The sequence below is a fragment of the Thunnus maccoyii genome, chromosome 21 (genome assembly GCF_910596095.1).
Source record: "Thunnus maccoyii chromosome 21, fThuMac1.1, whole genome shotgun sequence".
NCBI lineage: Eukaryota > Metazoa > Chordata > Actinopteri > Scombriformes > Scombridae > Thunnus > Thunnus maccoyii.
The window spans coordinates 22,223,175-22,248,525 of NC_056553.1; the positions used below are offsets into that span (position 1 = coordinate 22,223,175).

The following is a 25,351-nucleotide window of genomic DNA, read 5'->3' on the forward strand; positions in this document are numbered from 1 at the left end:
GTCACCAATCTGTTTATCCATTATCCAGAACTGAACATTATTTCTAAGTGTGGCTGCTAAATGACACACTGGCTGCCTCTGCTTAGTGTCTTCACTGCAAACACTAGATGAGACTGAAAGGAGGCTTGGAAACAATACTGTTTGTTGTTGTTCAGGGTTGTGACAGGTTGTGTTAAAAGCTTCAGGGAAGCAAGGCTGAGGCACTTTCTAACCTAGCAGTAACCTTGTGCCGAGCACAGTCTGTCTTATTTCACGCAGTGTTATATCAGCTCTACACCAAAGTATCTGAGTGTGATGACAAGAGCCCATTTTGGAAAATACGCTCATTTGCTTTTTTGCTGAGTAGCCCAAGATTTTACGTTTTGGTTTGTGTACAGATCAAACAAACAAGAACAATCTGTTAATTACAACATTAAGATTTATAGGTGCTGTTAAGTATATGAGATTTTAATAGTTTGGTGAGTTTTATGGACACCAAAGATCTTTTATAGGAGTTCTAGAAGTTGATTGTTGGTGTAACTAACAACAGATAACAACAACAGATTCTTTTTCAATTTGGAAATGGCTCACGTTATTACATTGTCATCGTCAGATAAAAGCCACAAAAACTATGTTTTGGCAAAAATGAGGTTTGCATTGTACGTCTTCCTTGTTCTCAAAAGTAAAGCTGTGGCTTACTGGAGTGCGGGACTGAGAAAAAACTCATCATTGAGAAGCTGGAACCAGTAAATGTTTTTCTAAAAATAAGGTTAATTAATTGTTTCAGTTCTGTTTTATACACATACAAACAGACAATGTAAATAATTAACTCACTGAACATTGCCACTTTTGTAAATGTAACTCACTTAAGCTCAGTAATAAAAACAATAATAATAATTTGGTTAATTTAATATTAATACATTTTACTTTTAATCACTATTTAATTTAAATTGTGTTTATATTTATTTTTATTTTGTTTGAACCTCTTCCCTCCTCGCTTTCTCTCCCTCCTCAGAGTGGCCTTGTTAAAGAAGAGCGGCGAGGAGGACTGGAGGAACAGGATCAATAAGAAGCAGGATGTGGTGAAGACTGCTGTGGGCGAACAGCACGCTCAGCTCTGGGAGGTGGAGCAGAGCTTCAAGAAGAAGGTAACCACCTGACCTGCACACTCACTGCTGACTGAACACATCAACAGACAAGACACACAGTCGTCTGCCTGTGGCGGTTATGTTTTCTCACGTCATGTATAGTTATGGCAGTACGCTGCATTCAGATCATGTTGAAAAGATGGTAGATATGTTATTTACTCCCTGCTTATCAGGAGCAACCAAACTGTACTTTAGACTCAAATCATTGCATCTTCAAACAAGTTTAAACACATGAACCTCCAAGGAATTGCTTTGAACTGTCAAGTCACACCAGCATTTTATGCCCATCAGACTTGAATGCAACACTAATACAGAGGGAGCGACATGCCACTGACTGGTGTGGCTTTATGATAGCAAGTATTTCCTGTATCAAGTTTTGGAGGTGTTCTTGATCTTTTCTGTGGCTGACATGTAACTCTAGAGGGATATCAGAAGACAATCAGAAGCCAATAAATAATAAGCTTTGAATATCTCTAAACAGAGAGGTTGTGTATTGTCAATGTCTGTATCTTTTGAGCTCTTTGTCTCTTTTCTCTGTTCTGCCTGATAATCATCTGTTGCATGTTTTTGTGCTTGGACTCTATCAAGAGTTTTTCTGCATTTATTCTAGTCATGGCTGTAGAATAATACTGTAGTATCTGGATCAGTTGCACATTTTTTATGGTGCACACTGTTTTCATTTGTATGGAAGTCTTTGGCTGTCAAAATTTAAATGACACAATTTAATGAAACTGAAAAGTTGTTTTCCATTCCTGTCTGCGAGAAAATTACATTTAAAAACTTAAAATCCAGTTTCTGCATTTGCATAATTACTGCCAAAATTAATGTAAAATTCTGTTACTGACAATGATAATGTAAATGAATGTGAAATGGACTTAATTTAAAAACTGGAGGACAACATGCAACCTAAACTTGAAAATGAAATGGCAAACTGGACTTTTGCTTTGAATTTGAATTACCTCACAATTTTAAGCTAATTTCTAATAACAGTTCAATTCATAATGTGGCATCCATGACACATGAGAATGAAAATTGAAATTTTATTATTTATACATTTTGTTCATAATGCACACACATTGCTTTATTTACACACATTTTTATAATTTACACAAAAAAAGCTGAATTACCATGTTAGACATCCATTCTTGTCCTTCTCCATCATAAAAAAATAGCCACAATCTATGAAGATGCAAATATTTTAAATTTCGAAAGTACTAGAGTACTAACTACTAGACACAAGATATCTCCTATTTCACTGTAAAGTCCATTATCGATGTATGTACGCTGGGGTATCAAGTTTCCATATAACACTTGTATAAGTTGCATACTGGACCAAACTAGTCGTGACAAACGGACAAAATCATCTTGTATGTACACGTCTTAAACTTAAGGTGAACACAGAGAAACTTTTCTCCTTCCGTAGATCAATGTGAAAACAAACTGCACATATTTCATTCTACATGGTAAAACATCCAAGTAAAGTAACAATAAGCAAAACATATTTTTAAATTGAGGGGGGTTTAAATGATTTCATTTAAATATTGGCAGCCATAAACTTCCATACATAGCAGCTTTATTTGTCTCTTAGTATCTGATGTATATTTGTTATGGTTGTTTTGAGACAATCAAGATTTGAGTACATTAAGCCAAACTTTAAAGCCTAATTCTGCCTAAATTACACATACATTGAGATGTAAAGTTTAGTTTAGTTAATTACTGTATGTGCACCTTTGAGACAACAACTGTTCAACCAACTGTCAAGTGTCAGTGACAGTAATGACTAACTGTCTGGTGTCTGGCTTCAACCTTTCTTTCCACTGAACTGCATGTTACATGTAATCTTTCATTCTTCTGTTTGCCTTTGTCTCTGTTTGCATGTCCCTTTCCTTAAAAAAAAAATAAACCTCATTTCATCCTCTGCATGTGGAACGTGTCTCTATGTTTGCATCCAGGGTGTGTTTTTAACAGGGGTTGGGTGGGACGCTACACATACCTCTCTGTTTAGACATATTCACAACAGCTACTATCCAGCTGTTTTTATTTCCAGCTGCTTATCAGAGTTTGTTCAGCCTCACTCCACAGCTTTGCCCATGCATATTCTCATTTTGGGTTTTCAGGTTATTTAAGGTCAGGAAGAGCTTTGCTTTGATTTCTTTGATACCATTTTGAATGGTCAGATCTGCTGTGTTTCAACTGCCCTTTCTGTATTTTTTTTGCACAAAATATCAAATCAGGAAAAACAAAAGTTCCTTTACTCAAGTTGAAAGGCTGGCTAAGTGGAGGTCAGGGGGAAGGACAGTTGATGTTGCTCGTCATGTTTTCATCCTCCCATTCATCAGTCCGTCGACACAATTCAGTCAATTTCCTGTTTTTGATCAAAGAGGTGCAACACTAAAGATCAGGCAGAGCCATAACTGCACAGTCAAGCAAATGCCAGCAGCAGAACACATAAAGACTCCCATTGTTCCACCCAAGGACACTGTTTTTTTGATGAAAGTGCCGTTCGTGTTACACCACCCATGCTGTAGACTTGATATTTACCCGAAAAGTACCGTCTCTTGAGGGAGTCTTGAAAGGAAGGGAAGTTTAGAGAAGTCCAAATGGTGTATCAAAACTTCAAGATATGATTGTCGCAACACTTGAGCCTTCAAAAAAACATGTCCCTTCTCTCCTGCGGCTGCTTGTCTGCAGGACGATGAAGCACTGATGATGATTGATGACTTTGCTGTTTCCGACCAGCTATGGGTAAGGCCAGTGTGCAAGGCCAGAATCACACACACACACGCTCAGCTGTGGTATTTATCAAGTGCTTTTAAATTGGATTAGTGATCTAAATTTTACATCCTTAACTGTGTTACCTGGCTGCTACAGTAACACGCCCTCTTGATAAATCCACCCTGCAGCAAACTGTTAGTGTGTGTGTCATGTGGTGGTATTGGTGGTGGTACTGTGTTTGTCTATTTTACGATCATGGTGATGGTGTGCTGATGGTGTGTGCTTCTCTAATCCATCCCACCTCTGCTCGTTGGGTTTCAGATTTATGATCTCACAATCTGTGAATGTGGTTTTTTAATGTGTATATGTTTTTAAAGTTTCATTTTTGGTTGTGAAGTTTAAACTTAATTTGTCTTTAATCAACAAGACTCTGCCAGAATGATTTATTGGTAATGTGAGAAGTCATTGAAAGTCAGAGTAGGGTTATACTACTTATCCCATTTCCGAAATCTCAAGGTCTAAAATTGTAGTTGATTAATGACATTTGGCACACATCTCTACTCTGCTTCCCGTTTCCTCTCCATTCCAGCTGCTCAGGGCCACAGCTACTATTGAGGACACTTGGGTCATATCCTCTGTAATATTTCTGGAAATTTAGGGTGATATAAAATTTCACCTTTTTTGAGGAACAACTAAATAAATTAAAGTGGCACTAAGTGATATTTTATATGAAAAATGGATCAAATGACTATGTGTAATGTAAAGCGGGCTGCTCATAGTGACAAACCCAGAGAATTATCACCTGACTCTGGAGTTCCTCTCTCATAAACCCACTGTACATTACCTGGACAGCACCAGACGACAGACAGACAAAGTAAGTAACTAGCTGGTGAACATAGTGGAACACTTAGAGCAGCTAAAGAGCCAGATATTTTTCTTAGGAGACCAAAACAGCTATAGGAGCATGAATATTGGACTTTGCATTTGTCAGGTGGACAGAAGCATGACTCCAAATGAATGCTAATGTTGTTCTGCATCTGCTGGATGTGTAAATGGGCAGTTGTTTGCTAACACATTCACCATAACAAGTTAATGGCAAATATGTTACAATATGTCAATGTTCTGTTCACAACTTGTTTCGCTGCCTCAAGATGGCAGGAAAAAAAATCATACTGGTTTAAAGTAAAAGGGATTTGTATTCTGGCGGGATAGACAAGGCTTTAAAAACCACATTTGCACCAGTTTAACCAGAATGTAGGGTGATAGTTTAGATAAAATATAAATGAACAGTTAAAAGAATTAATAAAATGTGATTGTTTTGAAGGGGTTCTGTGGTGATTTATTATTGTGAGGAAAGGTCAAAATCAAAGCAGCAGGAGATGTTTTGACATTTAGTTCCTAGCATGAATAAAACTTCAAAACCACTGAATCCTACACTTCCCATAATGCAACTCTATAGTGTCTTTCATTAAAACCTCCTGGCCCCACACCCCCAGTTTATAATGGAGGCTTGTCGATCTTCATGTGTAAAATTGGTGAAGTGACCCTTTAAAAGTGCTGAACTATTCCTCAGTATTTCTAAAATCCTTGCCGTGGCCCTACAGCTACTGTACACTTGATTATGTCCTCTGTCTCTCTTCTGCTCATGGCCGTGCCTCTATAGGAGCCAGTCTTTTCCTCTACTTTCTCCCCTCCTCCTGAACCTCCTTTCCATACTCCTTCCCCTGATGAGTCAGCCAGCCAGGTAGGAAGTTGCATCAGGTCTTTGCTGCCTGCACTGCTTGCCCTTTGCCCGCCTACACACAAATCACAAACCCCTATTTTTGAACATGCACAGTCATTCATTGATTTTAAATTACTAGTTTATGGAGACTCTGTAGCCATGGCTGGCGGGAAATCGGCACTGTCAATACTGTGTACAGTGCACTGACAAACCCCCATCCCCCATCCTGCACCCTCTCATGTTAAAGAGCCCTTCACTTCAAGCCTTTCTGCTTTCTTAGCTGCCAAAACAGTTACAGCAACAGCCATTCTGCTCCTATTTCATGCCACAAAATATTCACCCCTTTCCCAAAGCTTTGTCACTTAGTCAATTTGTCACTGCCAGCATAGCAGCCGCTGCAGCTTCTAGCTCGTGGAGAGTTTTCTACTGTCTCATCATTCAATCCTCATCTCTTCACCTTCAACCTGTCTTACTTTCCTCATTCCCTCCCTCTGGTTGTGAAGGCCACCAGATCTCCCAGACCCATGCAGGTGGATGAGAGACACCCCTGGAGACGGAAGGTGACCCTGTCAATACTGTGTACAGTGCTCATGCAAACCCCCCCCCCACCCTCCAACCCCCTCACCCAGTGGCTGCCTTTGCACACTTTACAGCTGTATTTTGCTCCTCAGAATTTGCACCAAATGAGTCACAATATAGTTGGTGACTAAACATTTGTCATCGTCTGCTATTGTTCTTTTTCTTTGGTTTCACTTTAACTAATATTTCTTTTATTTTAACCTCATGGGTGACACATCTCTGAAGTCATGTGCACCCACAGTCAATCAGTTTCGCTTTGGATGTTAGTAATGGGTGTGTTTTCAATGTGAGGCAGGGATTAATGTGCTTCATGTGTATTAGTTACCCCCCATTGATGTCCTTGTTTTGCTTGGCTACTTTGTCTGTTTGTGAATGTATCCCACTGTTAAAGGAAAAGTCCACTTTAAACACTTTAACACGGTTCAAAAAGAACTGTTATCAATGTAACATGCAATCCTGATTCTATTTTGTGAATGTTGGTGGTGCATTTTTCTTTTCCCTGTGGTTAATTGGTCAAATATTTCCATGATAGAGCTAACGTCATATATGATGCAAGCTCAAGATTCAAGAGTCTTGTAGAGAAAAATGAATCACACAAAAACCAGAGAGACAAGTTTGTTTTATGTATTTTTGTGCTTCCTGCCCATGTCAGTTCAGGAAAATTCTAAATTAAATCACATTGCCTACTCACAAATTAATTCCTGGAATGCATCTAACATCACAAACTGATGATATATTACAGTGTACAAGTTCCCTTAGAGTGGGTTGTTCCTTTAACATTCAGTCCAAATGAAGAATTCAGAGTGACTGACATAACTTCCCTGTCTTCTCTTCTGTTTTTCCAGAGAATTGCTGAGATGGAGTGTCAGCAGATCGATGCTCACATGTCCATCCAGGAGAGGAAACAGCAGATAGTAGCCCAAGAGGAGGCCTGGAAAAGTAAAGGCCATGGAGCCGCCAACGACTCCACCCAGTTCACTGTGGCTGCACGCATGGTGAAGAAAGGTCAGAGGACAGCCCGCACACACACACACACAAACACAAACATATACACATTCTCTACAGTCCTCTTTCTCCATCTCTCATAAGAGTTTAGCCTTCAGTTCAGTCTCAGCTCTGTACCCCAAATCCTCCAAAGCCTCTTTCTCAGTGAGCAGTTTGGGGAAAATGACTCTGCTTTTCCCTCCATCAAGCCCAGACACATCGGGCCAGAGTAGCAGCTCAGAGGTCTCTGCTCAGGCAGAAAATGATTTAATGGTTGCTGTTTTTCCCCTATTAGCTGGTCCAGAGGGGGCGGCTGATGGAGGGTTTCCTTTGTGTTTTGGTGAAGTCGGTGGGTTGGGCCAGATTATAGCTAATGGAGAGTGGCATGGGAAGGATTAGCATCCTTAAACTAGCTTCACAGATGTCTTACAGTGCCTCTGTAGCTTTGGCAGCCTTTGAGGCTAATGATGACACTAGTTCCACTGAGTCTTTACTACATCTTAACTACAAAATTGAACATAAGGAGACCTTTACTATTGTGGATGTGCTATCGGTGAGATAGTGTCTCATTTATAGAGCATATGACACCTGTTGAAACGCACAAGGTGACATCAAGACACGCCACTGGCCTTTTTACCATCATCGACACACATCAATGCATCAGAGAAGAAACACTGGTACCGCTTTATTTTACAGGTCCTTTAATTTTGTATTAATTTCCTGGAAATTTCCTGAGTAATTTGCAGGTATTTAACGATTAATCTTTAGGGTGGTGCAATTTGGTACAAATTATAAGAAATGAGTGGAAAATAATAATAAATAAAATGAAAGGACCTTTAACATAGTGTTACTGAAACATTTTATCACACTTGCTCTCTGGATTGGCACTTCCCACTAATGCTCCATGACTACTTCATCTGTCTGTACAGGCCTAGTAAGCCTAACGACAGTAATTGACCTGTTCAGTGGTGTAAATGTTCTGCAACACTTGTCTGAACCAGTGAAATGAAACTGGAGAATCAGTAATGACATATTTGGATATTTCACATATTGTAAATGTTGTACCAGATAGAGATCAGAATATCCATGTTATGCTTTTTGGGCTATGGGTGGTTAATGCCTTTCTGTTTTCATGCATCAGGTTTGGCCTCCCCCACTGCCCTGCAGTCTCCAGTGCTGTCCAAACCCAAGAACAGCAGCCCTGCCATCTCCAAACCACAAGAAGGTCAGTTCTGTCCTGCTGTCTCATTCCTTTACTCTGCTTTATACTTCTCTATATCTACTTTTTATACTCCCTTATACTCACTACACCCTTGTATCCTCTTGTTACCTGTTATGTCACACTGCTATCATGTGGAGCACTTAAGTTCATTTGGCAGGAGTAATGAAGACTAGAGGGCTCAGCAGTAGCAATCTGATTTAGACTTAATGACAGTGGTGTACTGGTCATAGGGCGTACCGGGACAAATCCCGATGGGCCACCGCATTGGTGGGCCAGTGGACCGTCAGAAAAATCCATAGAGTATTCACCGGCCCTGTCTGTCTCCTTACCAGCCCTCTCTGTGTGCCCGGGGTGCACATGAGAGCATGCTGCGTGCGTGTCCCTGGACTGGGCTCACGGCCGGTCCCAGCGAATAAGTCAGGGCTGAATTTCTTTCTCAGTACACCCCTGCTTAATGACATGACTTTCTTACATCTTTAACTGTCACAAACATTCTCCAAAACCAACTGCACATATGGTTAAATAACTGAAATTTTGGCAGGAATGTAGTTGGATTCTTGTGTAATATAATATCTGATTCTGAGTCACTGAGCTGAAGGTTTGTCCGTTTGGACACTGTGTAATTGATTGTCTTTGCTTCTCTTTCAAAAGACATGGACGAGATGTCTGATATCGAAGGTGTATTCCCTTTTTTTTTTTTTTGGTGTTGCACTCTGCAATGTCCATCATCATCAAAACCACAAACATCATCAACACTAATGTGGCTGATGTTGCTGTGATTCTTCTATTAGGTCAAAGCCTAATAGAATATTAATCATGGGATAGTGTTTACTTGGATGCAAATGCATGAGTCTGAAGTGCAGAAGAATTAATATTTAGTGGCTGTTAACTGTTGAATGCTTGTGACTGACAGCTGTGGTCATGAATAAATATATTCAGGTTAGCTTCATTGTGACCGTTCAAAGTCAACAACAGCATCAGTGGTGACGTGTGTGACAGAACCTCAAGCTGCTCTGCCTGTCCAGAGATGGGATCTGTGCTAAAATCAAACACAGTATAAATTTATGCCTCTAACAGCTGTGTGTGGGTGTGTGGGTGTGCGATTGTGCAGAGATCAAGGCCGTACCAGATCTGAACCTGGAGTCAGACTTGAAGCTGGATAAACTGGAGTCATTCCTGGGCAAGCTCAACAGTAAAGGTCAGTCTTGTTCGGCACGCTGTCTACAAGTTCACCATACTTCAGCTTGGCACTATAGTTGCTCACTGGGTGCGGAAACGGGCCTTTCACACACATGATTACATGATGAGGAAAATGCTTCCATCTCTTTCTTAACTGATGTGTTTGCTTCTGTTCTGATCCTTAAAGCTGCACTAGTCAGTAATTTTACATTAACATTCATAAGTGTAATGGGAAATAGCATTGGCTATAATGACAGTGTCTGAGCGTCTCTCAGCTCACTGTTTTCATTTTACGACTTACAGCTAACTGTTTTGGGTTCACTCTCATCACTCTCATTAACCTTGTTTCCAGACAAAGCTGGCAGCTGTTGTGGTGATAAAACACTAATAAACACAATGTACGCTTTGTGCCCAGCACGGCAAAGTCTGCAAAAGGTGAACCTATTGGAACATTTGGAAGCTAAAAATTCAGATGTTTCCTTCAGGAGTTGGTGGAGACCCAACCAGAGCAAAAATGAGAGAGAATCTTTAACTAAAGTATGACTCCAAATGAACACTAATGCTGCAATAAATAAGCAGTTCTTAGTACTTTGACTTCAATACATGAGCCCAGTGATGCTTGCACAGGCTTTGGAAAATAGTTCATAGAAGTAACTAGGATGTATTCTTGATTATATCTGATCCTGACACCACCGTGTCTTGTCCCTCCACAGTGCCTGGACTGCCAGAAGCTACCATCACAGTGACAGAGAAGAAGGTAAAGGAAGTGATGAGCCTCGAAGATGAAACCTTTTCCAAGTTCTACCGCCACGTGGAGGAGCTGCCCACCATCACCAACAAAGTGGAGATAGATGACAACTTTGATGCCATCTTTGGTCCCCAGGTGGCAAAGTAAGCTCTCCCTGCCAGAGTTTTTTTTTTTTTTTTTTTTTAAAAGCAACAACCCTGACTGAGTCATGATTGTGTGAACTATAACCCATCACCTCTGGCCTCCCCTCAGGCTGACATCGGAGATGGTGCAGCACAAGCGAGCGGTGCGCCCGGCGCGTAATGTCCAGGCATCCAGGAACCCTCTGAAGATGTTGGCTGCCAGAGAGGACATCAGACACGAATACACAGAGCAGAGGCTCAACATTGGCCTGCTGGAGAGCAAGAGGATGAAGGCAGAGAAGAGTGAGTGAGGATGATGAGGAGCTGGAGAGTGTATGAGACGAAAACACTCAGGGTTACAACTTTTTATATTATTAAACCTATCATGTGAAATCTGTATGCTTTGAAGCCATGTGTATTAGGTCCAATTTGTGTAAAAGTGTTCAAATTGTTGCTCCCAATCTGGCCAATCACATGGAGCAGTTTGCACATTTTCACTGAACTGCTGTACACGCTTCTGTGGATGTGACCCTGCAGAAATACAGTGATGAACAGCTTGAGCTTCTTGTGACAGCAGAATGAGAATCATTGTAATCACTGAGTGCAATAAATTTCTGTCTTTATGATACTGGCATAAAGATGTATTGACCCTTCATACTGACATGCAGTGTTTGGAACTAATGGTTTCCACTTCCACTGTGAAATAGGGAGGAAGAACATATGTCTTAATCACAGATACACAAGTAACTGTCAATGATATCACACAGCTGTGAATTAACTTACACAAGCTACTTTACCTGACCTACATCTGGGACTGCAGACAGTTTCCTGCCTTTGTAAAGAGCAGTCTTCAAAATCTATGCATTGTTTTTAAGCTGCACGTAGTCTGCAGCTTGTTTTGAGAGTGACATCAGAGAACCAACGAAGTTACTCCTCTAACTTCCTCCCTCGTGGTGTCTGACAGCATGAAACCACTTAAACTATCTCTGGAGTGTTCTATATTAGTTGCAGTTATATAGAGACCTTTAGTGTCGGAACTGGAAGGTCATTTACACAATGTGTCTGGCTGTTGTCTCCTTACTTATCTGCATATAGGGGTTAAATGTAATGAATTACAGTACTGTATGTCCTGTTCTTTCTGTCTCATGTCCCTTCTCTCTGTGCTCTGTTCTGTTCACTGCAGTGAATAAGAACTCTGGTTTCTCTGAGGTGGCCCTGGCTGGTCTCGCCAGTAAGGAGAACTTCAGTAATGTCAACCTGCGCAGCGTCAACATCTCCGAGCACATGTCCAACAACAGCGCTGTGCCTTACAAGAAACTCATGCTCTTGCAGATCAAAGGTCAGTTGAGTCAATAGGGCCTCTCTGACCATACACAAACAGTTGGTTGAACAGTTGTGGTTGTTGTCTTATGAGAGATTTGTGTATTCTGTCTGTGCTCGTCTCACTGGTTTGAAGTGGGTTCAGCTCAGTGGGGAAAAAGATGATGTCACGCACAGTAACTCCACATACTGCCTATCAGGATTTGGCAATATTTAAATCCTGATGAAGCAAGTTATCTGAGTGTGAAACTCCTATAATAATACATTAGGATGTTTTTTTTCCTTTTTATTGTTTCTTATTTTATACCATTATATATTATCTAGTCTATTTTAGTTATGGTTTTAAATTTGGCCTTTTAATTGTAATTGTTTCTCAACTACCTCCATTTGTTTATTATGATTTGTATGAAATAGCTGCTGTAACACTGAGATTTCCCTTTGGTATTAATAAAATACTCTATCTCCAGTAGACAGTATATCTATATATCTACTAATTAAGACCAGAGACTTTAAAATCAGTCAAAAAACATTAAAGGTATATATGCAGTAGTTAATAAATTAAGGCTTATTCAGATTTTAACACAGTTTTTACAACATAACAAGTCAGTTGGTCTAATAAAAAGAACAGCTGCTTCTCTGGAAAAGAGAAGTCATCGTCTAAGAAGGTTTCAAGCCGTCCTGTACTTCACTGCATAAAAGATATTGAATTATTTTTAAAAATGGTTGTAATGTAAATAAAACCACATGTAATTCATCCTGTGTTAGACTGCAGCCATGTTTTGGGATGAGGTAGCACTCACTACTTAATCTGCAGCAGGTAATTTAAGGTTCTTGCTTTTCAAAATGTCATTATTGAAACAAATGTTTGTGACCCACCAGTTGGGAACCACTGGTTTAGACTTCGGCCAGATGTCAGACAGGCACCTTACAGAACACATACAGTGGTACACGTGCTGTCTGGTGGGGAGCTGATGAGCCTTTTTTCTCAGAGAGTTCATTCTGAGGCTATCATATTATACCTTGATACTGAAAGTGTTGTTCTTAGAAAGTAAAGCTGAAGGCACCTTCCTCCAATACAAACACTTGAGGATACCAAGCCAAGCAGAAAAGTACAAAACCTCAGTTTTTTCTAATCTTTTAAACTATCATGTTTGTTTTTTGAAGACATACAATCTGCCAGGTGTCTTCGGCAGCAGTAACATTCAGTTGTGCAACAGGTTGTAAAAACAAATAGCTATCGTTTTACACAAAGCTTTGGAGGATGCTGCTTCAGTGTTGTCCTTTCCAGAGGATATCTAAAATGGGAGACGAGAGACGGTCTATTTTGGTGTCTTTGCAGCTCCTCCACACGTCTGTTGGTGACAGCTGTGGTTTTAAATCATTCTCCCCAGGTCACCTCACGCTATCCTGGGCTGATCCTCTCCTCCATACCCCACTGTGTGTAATCCAGACCAAATCCACTAAAGCAGGGGTACTGCTCTGTTAGGAGGTTAACTGTTCCAACCTGACAGTGTTGCTTTTAGAATAGCTTCTACTGGTTTCTTCTTGGATCACCTGAAGAGCCAATGAGATCCTGAGCCAACAAGGCCCTTTGAGTTTGTTTTTAGACAAATTTATGATAAACTGCTGCTAAGCTGTCCCGGCTCCATTCATAAGTTGGAAATCAAGACATTTTTAATACAAAGATGTTGGTACGTGACAGGGCTGATGCATGTACATATATGTCCAGGGTTAAATGGTGATGGCTGGCACATCGTCACCACCGACACCCCTAGCATGATAATCCAGGCATGCTGATAGTGATAATCAGAGCTGTCAATGATAAGTCACCTGTCTGTGTGTTTGTGTGCGTGTGTGCGACACCAGGCCGACGGCACGTCCAGACCAGGCTGGTGGAGCCCAGAGCGTCCTCCTTGAACAGTGGCGATTGTTTCCTGCTCATCACCCCTCACTTCTGCTTCATCTGGACTGGAGAGTTTGCCAACGTCATCGAGAAGAACAAGGTGAGTCTTGGCTCTGGAGCCCTGGTTCTCAACAACAGCTGATTGGAGTAAGGGTGCTGTTACATGGGGCAGGCTTCACGTGCAGGATGTAAACACAGCGTTGGGGGGGAAGCAACAGTGGCACAGCACAGGAAGAATTGTGTGAGGATACAGAGGAAAGGAGTGTGTGTGTGGCTAGAGGTTGCTGCAGGAAACTGACACAAAACAAAGCTATTGTTCAAAGCCCAGACTGGTCTGATGACCTTTAATTGGCCGAACAGAGCGCTGACCTCAATCTGACAAAAAGAAAAGCTCTGAGTCATGACCCACATTACTTATTGAGGGCTTGTTTGTTCAGCTCATTATAAAGTTTTGTCCCTTGGTTGACAGAAAGCTTATGCAGACATTCTCTTACTTTAGAGATACTGAGAAATTTATTTCCCCCAAAATTATATTTAGGTTTCAAGAATCTGATGTGTTTTTGGAATAAGATGAACAGAATTCATCAGTATTATGTTGTTCTTTCAGGCTTCAGAGTTAGCCAATTTCATCCAGAGCAAGAGAGATTTGGGTTGCCGTTCTAACTACGTCCAGATTATCGAGGAGGGCAACAACACGCACAACCACACCGCCAAAGAGTTCTGGAAGATCCTGGGAGGCCAGACGAGTTATCAGTGTAAGGGTTAATATCTGATATCTAAACAATCTGATACCTATCTAAATTCCAGTATAACAGTAGTTGCCTCTGTGTCATTCTCACTGTAGCGGCAGGAACACCAGATGAAGATGAGCTGTATGAAGGTGCCATCGTGGAGACGAACTGCATTTACCGTCTGATGGATGACAAACTGGTCCCAGATGATGATTTTTGGGCCAAGATGCCCCGCTGCTCCCTGCTCAACCCAAAGGAGGTCAGAATTCCTCCTTCTCACTTCTCACTAAACAAAAGTCTATTTCAAAATGGACATTTGAGGTTCATCATTGTAGGTTGAAAACTTTCAATTTTTTCTGTGCAGGTTTTGGTTTTTGACTTTGGCAGTGAGATGTACATATGGCACGGGAAGGAAGTGACGCTGGCACAGAGGAAGGTGGCCTTCCAGCTTGCGAAGCACCTGTGGAACGGCACCTTCGACTACACAAACTGTGACATCAACCCGCTCGACCCGGGAGAGTGCAACCCACTCATTCCTAAGTATGGAAGCACATTCGCAGATTAAACTAATAACATTAACAATATCTCAGTTACATTTAAATGGCCCAGGAAATGATGATGGTGAACCAACATCCACAAACAGCATACACCCTGGCACTGGCAAAACTAAATGGGATGCTGCTATTACAAATCTCCTTACGTCTGTGCTTTTCCCCTTATGCCAAGGCAAAATATGCTGTACAAAAGATCCATCCTTTGCACAAGTCTCAATATCAAACATCTATACAAATTAGCGCAAGATTTATCTGTAATGTATTCAGTGTATTTGTACAGCACTGGCACATTTTGATTGATTAGCTTAAATGCAGTTATGCATGCAATAGTTCACCCTACAATTGAATAAGCTGGTAAAGATACTGCTAAGCCACTCAAAAGAATGTCATTAGTCATTAGATTTAGTGTTTCAGTCACCTTTGATCTCTTTTGATATTTGTCCTTTGCAAGAAAATACAACAGATAATCACTGAAACTAGAGCAGTGCAGCAAGAGCATTGTCATGGATTGAGTTACTGTTATTGTGTTGTTGACTTATTGTATTATCTTCACCTGTAGGAAAGGCCAGGGTCGTCCTGACTGGGCAGTGTTCGGCAGACTGACTCAACACAATGAAACCACCCTGTTCAAAGAAAAGTTCCTGGACTGGAGCGACTCCAGGAAAACACCCAGCCCCACAAAAAACATCAACGACCACATCACTGATCAGAAGGTATCAAAAAGTACTTCAGTACCATAAAATATGGTATTATAGTATTTTGCACAAAGCTGTCGCTTACTTCTGCCCTTCACTTGAATCCTCATCCCAGGAGCAGTCCACCTCCGATCAGCCCCGTGCGTACGACGCCTCCCTGATGCTGCCCCTCCATCAAGCTCCAGTCTGCACCATACTGGACGGGTTCAATGTGGGGCGAGGCTATGGCCTGGTGGAGGGGGAGGAGTGGCGGAGCTATGAGGTCAGCACGCTGGCGGTGGAGGTGTGGCACATCCTGGAGTTTGACTACAGCCGCCTGCCGCGCCAGAGCATCGGCCAGTTCCACGAGGGCGACACCTACGTGGTGAAGTGGAAGTACATGGTCAGCACTGCAGGTCAGTACTGAGTTCCTGTGTTGTACATGGGATATTTTCATGTATGCATTGTCACTTATACACATTCTTGTCAACACAACATTTGAGGATCCCATTGCTACATGTTGTTTTTAGTCTCCTCTTATGCTATTTGCTTATGCTTATTTCAGTCTTTAATGACACCTTTTGTGAACTTTACAGGGCAGATACAAAATATAATGTACAGTATATAATATTATTATATTTTTTTCAAATTTAAGGAATGTTTCTTAATGTCAACAAATGCCATGAAATGACCAAACCATCAATGAATTGATCTACTAAAAAGTATTGTCTGTATAAACAAAGCCTGATAAATCTTATTCCCCTGTGCCGTGGAGCTCCAAAACTATTAAAACACTGGAACACAAAATGTGTATTAATCCGCAGCTGAAAATAGTCCCCAACAAATATACCATTTACTCCCGTCTGAGAAATGTTTGCTAAAAACTACAGTGCCCACCTGTTTTAGGATAACATTTAGCCTTTTTAAAAAATGAAACTTTATATTTGTTACGCATTTTTAAAAATGTATGACTTCAGTAGGAACATGTTGGTTTTGATCTTTTTATTGGATTTGTTGTCAGTGACAGCAGGTCCTATCCTTTTGAGAGGACATTTGAGGAAAATGTTGAGAGTTTGAGTGGTTAATTACAAAACATCTCTGTATTCATCAAGCTTTAGCAGTTGATTGACTTAGATTGACTATTGACTGTTTTAATTTTCTTGACACCAGTGCTTTGCCACTATAGACACAATAAAATAACTAGAGTATGCAAATCTGCAGAACAAGTTTTCAAGAGTTACAGTCTCTTACTTTATTATCTTTCTTCCAATCTCTCTCTATCAGTTGGGAGGAGACAGAACCCGGAGCAGCTGAAGACGGCGGGGCCTGGGAAGGAGAAGTGCTGCTACTTCTTCTGGCAGGGCCGCAACGCTACTGTCAGCGAGAAAGGAACATCGGCATTAATGACAGTGGAGCTGGATGAGGAGCGGGGAGCACAGGTACATGAAAGCACAATGCGTCTCTTCATGTGTCCATATTTGTCTGTACATAATTCCGTAAGCTTCACATCTCCTCCTGCTTCTTTCATCATCCTCCAGGTTCAAGTTCAGCAAGGCAAGGAGCCTCCATGTTTCCTGCAGTGCTTCAAAGGAGGGATGGTCGTTCACTCAGGGAAGAGAGAAGAGGAGGAGGAAAACTCACCGAGTAAGTCCAGAGTACTGCTTTATCATGTCCTCAATATGACAAATAAAGGCTGTGTGTGTTCTCTGCGGCTCTTTAGTGTAGCTTAGATGAAGAATGATGGAATTGGATGTGAAGAATAGAAACCATCTGAAGGGATAAACACATCTTAGGCTGCAGGTCTTAAGTTAGGCAGTTTTCTTCCTCTACATTTGTGGATTTGAGCATCAGCTAAATGCCCAAAAATCTCATCTCCTCTTCTTTCCAGATGACTGGCGTCTGTATTGTGTGAGGGGGGAGGTGGATGTGGAGGGCCACCTGCTGGAGGTGGCCTGTCACTGCAGCAGCCTGCGCTCCAGGGTCTCGATGGTGCTGCTGAGTGTCAGCCAGGCCCTCATCTACCTTTGGCACGGCTGCAAGTCTCAGACTCACACACGGGAGGTTGCGCATACCGCCGCCAACAAGATCAAAGAACAGTGAGTGTTTTATCCCAAAAAAGTATTTAGTGAGTACAATGAGTACAAGAGGGTTTTCTTTTTTTTTGTTTTGTTTTGTTTTCATATCACCATCATTATCAATCAGTGTGACACCTTTGTCTTTGTGCAGTTGTCCTCTGGAAGCAGGTCTCCACAGCAGCAGCAAGGTGACCATCCGGGAATGTGATGAGGGAGCAGAGCCCACGGGATTCTGGGAAGCCCTTGGGAGGAGGGACAGAAAAGCGTATGACTGCATGCTGCAAGGTGGGTGAAGCAAAGAGCATCAAACTCGACTCAGTTAACTTTACCAAAGACCTGTTTTACATCAGAAACTTTGTTATTTTTCAGTAGTTACAAATTTCTGTTTGACATCTGTTATTTGGGTTCAACAAATGATCAAATGATGTTTTATGGTACTGAGTACAAATAGTAGCACTGTATGAGAAGCATAAATCTAACTTCAAAATATTCTTACGTCTAACTTCAGTCACAGACACCTCAGCTGTGTATCTGTTCTGTAAAGGCTGTGGATGATGTAATTAACTAGTGTCCTTGGTTATGTGTTTGACCCTCAGACCCAGGCAGGTTTAACTTCACACCTCGTCTGTACCAGCTGAGCAGCAGCTCTGGAGAGTTTGCAGCTGTGGAGTTTCTCTATCCGGCCAGAGATCCCAGGCAGGTCAACAGTATGCCTTTCCTGCAGGAGGACCTGTATGCAGCTTCCCAACCAGGTACATAGTGCAGATGTGAGTGTGGTAACGCTTTACTTTATGGGTCTGTAATTTCCAAACATTTCCTGGAAAGAACTATAAAATTTGGTACTAATTATAAGGAAAATGGAGACTGTGTTCAGCACTTCTGATTAATTAGAAGCAGTTAATTGCTAGTCTAACTTATAACTTAAAATTTATAAGGAACCCAGGAAGAATAATGAATATATTTGCTTGGTTTAAATGGATTTATTTCAAGGAAAAACATGTTGTCCCTGTGATTAATACCACATGACACATTTCGTTTCAGGAAGCTCCCTGCAAAATTATTTGAAAATTATTGGAAAGCTATGGACCCATAAAATAAAGTGTTACCATGAGTAAGATACTCCAACATGCTTTTCACAGCAAGCAAAAAATGAAACAAGACACTTATGTCCTATTGACTAAACCAGTTTCTTAAAACTAATCTTAATCTTAAAGAAATTAAAGCTTTTGGGAGGATTTGTTTTCCATAAACCCTCAGCACTACATAATTATCTCCTACCATAACCAAAACCAAATTCTTACCATAGCGTAGCCACTTAAAAAAACAAATGAGAGGCCAATTAAATCTGAGACCAACAGAAAGAAGTGCAAGAGCACAGACACATAATGTTTGTCTCTTACCTTTACAGTGCAAAAAAAAAGAAAAAAGAGATCTCTATAAACCTTAAAAATATGTTAATCTACTGCATGTACAGTACCTGTGGCGTCATTATCTTGTTTTCTCTGTCCTCTGTTCAGCCCTGTTCCTGGTGGACAACCACCATGAGGTGTACTTGTGGCAGGGCTGGTGGCCTCAGGACAGCGAAAGCACCGGCTCCGCTCAAATCCGCTGGGACTCAGACAGGAAGTGTGCCATGGAGACAGTGCTGCAGTACTGTAGAGGTATTCCACTTCATTCTTAATATGACTTGATACACACACGCACTATTTTTGCTGCTCTCTGTCACTGATGAATAAAACATTGTAGTTATTCCTTCCATGACCAGTTCATGTTAGATGTGGAACATTCTCAGACCACACTATGATTCATGTTGAAGTGTACTGCAAAACAACTACAGCAATGACCAGACTTGAATTTTTTAAAAAATTAATTAAAAAAAGACAAAATCATTGCTGATTTACTGATCTGCTCTTGCTTTGTTTCCACAGAAAAGAATGACAAAAAGCCTCCCAAAGCGTATCTGATCCACGCTGGTCTGGAGCCACTCACCTTCACCAACATGTTCCCCAGCTGGGAGCACAGAGAGGACATCGCTGAGATCACTGAGAGGGTGTGTGGTAGAAATTCTATTATCTGATTACTCCCAGCTCCATAATCTGATATGAAGCAGTGTCTGCTTGAAGCCATCAGTATACACTCATACACGTGCACTTACAGTACAGTATTGTGCAAAACAGCAGACTTATTATTTTCATGAAGTACAGGTCTGCCCAGGTGTAAGCCATTATCTCTTATTGGTTTTCCTAATTAGATTTATTATCTACTATCCAACTCTCTGCATGCTTTTTCTATTGAAACCGTGTTGTGTGTGTGTGTGTGCTGTCAGGAGGCAGAGGTGTGTAACCAGATTATCCTGGTGGAGGATGTGTTGGCCAGGCTGTGTAAGACCACATACCCTCTGGCAGATCTTGTAGCCCGGCCGCTGCCCGAGGGTGTCGACCCTCTTCGCCTGGAGGTCTACCTGTCTGATGAGGACTTTGAGGTAAGAACCTGAAGTGTCTCTAATGTGACTTTAAAGGTGCTACATGTTTCTCTTTAACACAGATAATCATACATACATGTTTTTAGACAGTAAAACGAAGAGACGTTTTGAACAGACACAGCAAGACACAACAGATTATGTGGGAATTTGCATTTTAAAGCAGCATAAATCAATTTTTTTGTCCACTTAGAGGTGACCATTAAGTTGTAAACACAAATGACATTATTGTCATCTTATAAAGTTGTTTTGGCTTACGCGTTAGCAAACAGTTTCCTGTTTACACATGAAGCCGACATGGAGCAACATTAGCATTTATTTGGAGTCGTGTTTTTTGCCACATGTAGATCCACCATGTACTTTCAGTAGTTTTTTGATCTAGTGCCAACATCTCAGTAATTGGATATTAGAAAACATTTCTACATGTGATATATTATTTTAAAAAATGATACGTTTGGCACCTTTAAAGGTTAAGGCTGGTGTTATTCTGTATTTTCTTATTGCAAATAATCCATATCCTGTCAGACACCCAGCCCTAAACTCATTTGTTCCTACTGAAGGCATACATCTTTAAAATTGGCTCACGAATAAAGTTTCATTTTGTAAAAAGGTTAAATAATTTCCTGAAACAGGTGGGCACTGTAGTTTTTAGTAAGCGTTGCTCAAACAGGAGTAAATAGTGCGTTTGTATGGGACTCTTTTCAGCAGTGGATTAATACTCATTTACTGCTCTAGTGAGTGTTTACTGCAGCAGGACAGTGTATGTGGGATTAAGTCAAAATAAACTACAGTGTGTGTGCTCATGGTAATGAAGAGACATCAGTCACCCAGTGAAACAGTGTCAGACTTTATGGTGTTTCTCCGTCGCTTTCTGGAAAATCTTGTATGTTCATTCTAACTTGTATTGATCATTCAGCCTTCAGATTTCCTTCTTTTTCATCCCTCTCTTCCTCTTTTCTTCATCTTGTGCAGACGTTTTTCATTATGTGCTGTCATCCTATCTCCATCCTCTTGTCTTTTTGTAAACTTATCTGTTTGATTCATTCCACCCTCCAGGGTGTAGGGGCATATGGAGAGGTGAGTCGTCTGATATGAGCATGGATGACCTGAACTATTGCTCATGTTGTACAGCATCCTTACTCAACTTTACCATCATCCATTTTTGTCCAACTCTACTTCATCACTTTTTAAAAAATTTTCTCAGTAATAAAACATCTAACTTCTCCGATTTGTGCAGCATGCTGTTCACTCACAATCTACAAGCTGATGTGGACATCATACTGAGACCTGGAGATATGAGTCAAACTTGAAACAGACTATTATTTTGTGGGGATGTGAATTGAAGAATGATGGATTTGTTTTTAATCCTACTGACGCATGAGTGTGTTCTCGAGATTACTTATTCCTCACCATGCAGGCTGCAGGATTTGTTTGCTTACAGTGTCGTATGCTTGATGCTGATTGTGTGCATGGCTGTTCCCACAGAAAGCCCTGGACATGACCAGAGAAGAGTACGGGGGTTTGCCCAGCTGGAAGCAGGTGAACTTGAAGAAAGCTAAAGGACTTTTCTAAAGGTTTGAAACAGAGAGCTGACCTGAAGACATCAGGAAAAAAAAGCCACCAAGATGTTGTTCTGTCTCCTCTTTTGTTTACGGGTCACAACAATGGCTCAGGGGCTGCCTCTCCTGAGTCGACCCTGTATTGGAGGGTTGAGGATGGGACGAGAGGAGTTACGAAGGCGCGGAGGAGACGATCAGAAGACGAGAGGTGTGCCAGCTTCTCGTCTCAGTTTCTGTCTCCTCTGCTTTTGGTGTTGGTGTTTTGGTTCTGCAAGTTGGAGACAAATGTAAGTGGATGCAACTCTGAGTGGATGTGTTAATAGCGCTTCTTTAAAGTCACACTATTAATGTATTGTACATATGTACCATACCCAGGACAGCCAGTGCCCTTACATTGTCATGCAGCCATCTGTTGGAGTTGCAGCAGGTCTGCTAGCCTGTTTGACACACTCCTCATCAGACTCTCTGCTATACCTGTATGTAGGTTTGTGCATTAAAAATAATTTATATTTATATCAAATCCATATAGGAGTTTTTTTTTTTTAAAAGCTTCCTGAATAATCACTGAGCTAAATAAATTGTATAATTAATATTGAGGAAACTTGTGTCATATGTTGTTAAATATTGGATATGAAGGTAATCCTCTCTTGCTGTACAGTTCACCATTTGCCACTTACAAATCAAAATGATGCAGCTTCATTTGGATGCCGCTAGTGTCATTGTTTCAGATAGAAGAAAGGACGTAGGCTTGATTAAAGGCAAAGATAGGCAGTGATTCTGAAATGTATTTGATTTTTAAATCCTACAGTGTATAGTGCCTTGCTTGTGTACAGTTTATATACAGACCCTAGTCTGCATTTTGAAGACTCTTTGTGATATAAATAACTATTAGAGGAATAAACCCTGCAAGTTGGATATCAGAATACTTGTTGCATTTCGTCATCTTTACCTGTCAAACAGTTAGCTATTCTACACAGTACTGACAATCTCCTCACTGTACAAAATTCATTTCATGCATCACTCTTCTATGCATTATTATGGTTTATAGTCTTTAGATTCACTACTACTACTGTCTGGTAGCAGTGAGCACCAGTAGAGGGCAGTATAGCACTAATTTCTGTGGACTGATACAGAAACTCAGATGGTGAGATAGATTCATAGTGAGTCAGGTTTACATAACGTAACTATATTACTCAACAACACTGAACACACTGTATTTGCACCGGTATTCTATAGTCAAATACCGCATGCATGATGTAGACTTATCTTTTTCTGTGGTTCACCATTGAGAATTGACTAAATAGAGCTCATATTACACATGATATATATAGTATTAATAGGAATATACAATATAAGATATATAGTAACAGTAACCAGGAGGTCAGGGTCGCAAGACAAATTTGAGGGGTTATGAAATTGACTTTACCTCAACATCATTTAAACGAAACAAGGAAAAAAAAGTCACTCCATGGTCAGAGCGGGGGGAAAATAGACATCACTTCATTCTTAGGGGTTGCGAGCCAAATACTGTAGGTTGGAAACTACTGGTGCGGCTCATGTTTGTCAGTGTAGAACACACTGTATGGGGAAAATGTATTTTTCTGTCCACTCCTTTAAAACTACCGTCTGGGTCACTGCTTCCCAAACCGCAGGGTACTGAGCCGTTGTAGCACTCACATGAGCAGAGAGGAAAGACGCAGAGCAGAACAAAATGAGAATGAAACTGATTCACAGCAGACAATTCTACTTGTCATAGCAGGGAAAGCACAGGTGTAACAATGACTCTGCTCTATAAGCAGCTAAATAGAATTCAGCCAGCATTTGTTCTGTTATTACACCTGCAATTTGCTTACTGTGACATGTCAAAAGGTCTTCTGGGGAAAAGGACTGCTTCAGAACGATAAAGAAACAAAAGTATGCTGATGCTAGCAATCAACATTCAGTTACCAAATGTACAAAATGGAAAAGCAGTCATATTCATAGATCAAGCACAACAGTCAAATCCAAAATATGTTTACTGTCAGTATGGAGGAAGAGCTTTGTGTCGTTTGCTTTTAAAAACTCCAGCATTTTTTGCAAACTTAAACTTTTCAATAAAGAAGCAACATGCACAAAAAGAAACATTTCACTTTTCTGATAATGTTTAGACTTTAAATAGAATCCAAGTTGTTTTTTTTTTTTAACTCCAGTTTCTTTACCAGTTGATAAAAATTCAATTGGGGAGGGAAGAGGAATGGAGGAGGCTTAACATTTTTTCCTCTTCCATGTAAGAAAACCACTGGTCTATTATTTCTTCCAGTGACTTTGGAACATGATGAGAAGAGAAAGTCATACCTATCTGTATAAATGAGCTCAGCAGGTAGAGCCGGTCATCCATCGACTGCCCTCTGTCCACATATGGAAGTGTCCACGGGCAAGACGTCGAACCCCAAATTGCTCAATGTTACGATGGTTTTATAAATACAGTCCATTTACCAAATCAGTGCAGGCCTTTACTCATTTTCTCTGTGCTGCTGCAGCAGTAATACTGAGTCACTATGAGTTCATGTTATTCTCTTATTAACACCTCTGTAAGTGGCTGTGATCACCACTGCTGCTATGGGTTTTTATATGCAGTAACAACCTACCATTTGATGTGTATGGGCCCCATATGGCTGCATTATGGATTCAGTTGAAAGGATATAAAAGCTCAATTACCTTATGTGAAGTCACATACACACAGGTGAAAGCTACAATCAGCCGTCCAACCTGTCAAAGCTCACGGCCTCATTTTCCAGGCCGTCCTCCAACTCCACACACACACACACTCACACACACACACACACGCTGAAAGCTCTCAGATGTTCTCAATATCAGCCGTTGGCCTGTGTCAAGGAACAAGAGCAATTAGAGGGGAATTTCATGCAATCACAGTAGAACAATATACACAGCAGGTTTCTGTCGATCGAGCACTGCTCTGTTCATCCAACTGTTGCTCCAGTGTTGCTCAATATCTTAACAGCCTCACTGAAAGCCTGTCCCGAAACAGCAACAAGAGAAAGAAGAAGCTGTTGCCTTTTTTTCCAAAAAGGTTGGCAAGGCACTGCGTGGTTCTCGCTGTTTTTCATCTGCTCGCCCTCTCTTGCATGCTAAATTGTTGGATGCTGAGCCTGTGCTGGATTATTCTGTTACACATGCCTCCTCTGAACTCCTCTGGCCTGCGAGGAGTTTGATGTGCGACACGGTGCGTATCCGCCCACCCACTCCTCCCCACCCACTCAGTGCAACATGCTACAACCCCCCAACCAACCAACCCCCCCTCCCCTGCTCTCTCCATCCCTCCCCTCTCTGTCTCCAGGAAGACAGTGGGATGTACAGTACGTTGCTGCACACGCACACACACACACACACACACACACACACACACACACTCTGCCAGGTGTGTGTAGTATCTGTGAGCCCATTTTGACTCGGATCCCAGTTTCTGCGCTCAGCTCCAACCAGCTTTTCCTTTGATACAATCCCTTTACATGAGGCAAATACATGAATGCAAAACACTATAAAACAAACACACATGTACAGTACAATATGTAAATACATACACACAGTTTCTACTGTTATATTCCTACAGTGCGGTATGTATATAGTAGACATAATAATATGAATAATAATAATAGA

At 41.0% G+C, this 25,351-nt stretch overlaps 1 protein-coding gene across 6 annotated transcripts in view; it reads left to right on the forward strand.

Annotated features, from left to right (window-relative positions):
- The window catches only part of svila (supervillin a), a 51,272-nt gene extending 28,655 nt beyond the window's left edge, over window positions 1-22,617 (forward strand). For 3 of the 6 annotated variants that reach the window (XM_042398826.1, XM_042398827.1, XM_042398830.1), the window contains 26 exons: window positions 995-1,127; window positions 3,819-3,872; window positions 5,506-5,586; window positions 6,069-6,125; window positions 6,990-7,149; window positions 8,270-8,353; window positions 9,462-9,548; window positions 10,243-10,420; window positions 10,530-10,702; window positions 11,583-11,738; window positions 13,586-13,722; window positions 14,230-14,377; window positions 14,467-14,612; window positions 14,718-14,893; window positions 15,467-15,620; window positions 15,718-15,997; window positions 16,866-17,020; window positions 17,120-17,225; window positions 17,470-17,677; window positions 17,808-17,941; window positions 18,253-18,408; window positions 19,174-19,317; window positions 19,585-19,706; window positions 19,983-20,138; window positions 21,192-21,212; window positions 21,621-22,617. In XM_042398826.1, coding sequence (XP_042254760.1) covers window positions 995-1,127; window positions 3,819-3,872; window positions 5,506-5,586; window positions 6,069-6,125; window positions 6,990-7,149; window positions 8,270-8,353; window positions 9,462-9,548; window positions 10,243-10,420; window positions 10,530-10,702; window positions 11,583-11,738; window positions 13,586-13,722; window positions 14,230-14,377; window positions 14,467-14,612; window positions 14,718-14,893; window positions 15,467-15,620; window positions 15,718-15,997; window positions 16,866-17,020; window positions 17,120-17,225; window positions 17,470-17,677; window positions 17,808-17,941; window positions 18,253-18,408; window positions 19,174-19,317; window positions 19,585-19,706; window positions 19,983-20,138; window positions 21,192-21,212; window positions 21,621-21,707 — 3,493 coding nt within the window. In that variant the 3' untranslated portion in view covers window positions 21,708-22,617. The remainder of the gene's footprint in view (window positions 1-994; window positions 1,128-3,818; window positions 3,873-5,505; window positions 5,587-6,068; window positions 6,126-6,989; window positions 7,150-8,269; window positions 8,354-9,461; window positions 9,549-10,242; window positions 10,421-10,529; window positions 10,703-11,582; window positions 11,739-13,585; window positions 13,723-14,229; window positions 14,378-14,466; window positions 14,613-14,717; window positions 14,894-15,466; window positions 15,621-15,717; window positions 15,998-16,865; window positions 17,021-17,119; window positions 17,226-17,469; window positions 17,678-17,807; window positions 17,942-18,252; window positions 18,409-19,173; window positions 19,318-19,584; window positions 19,707-19,982; window positions 20,139-21,191; window positions 21,213-21,620) is intronic. The other 3 variants (XM_042398831.1, XM_042398832.1, XM_042398829.1) reach the window with 2 other exon arrangements.
- The last annotated feature ends 2,734 nt before the right edge of the window (window positions 22,618-25,351 follow it).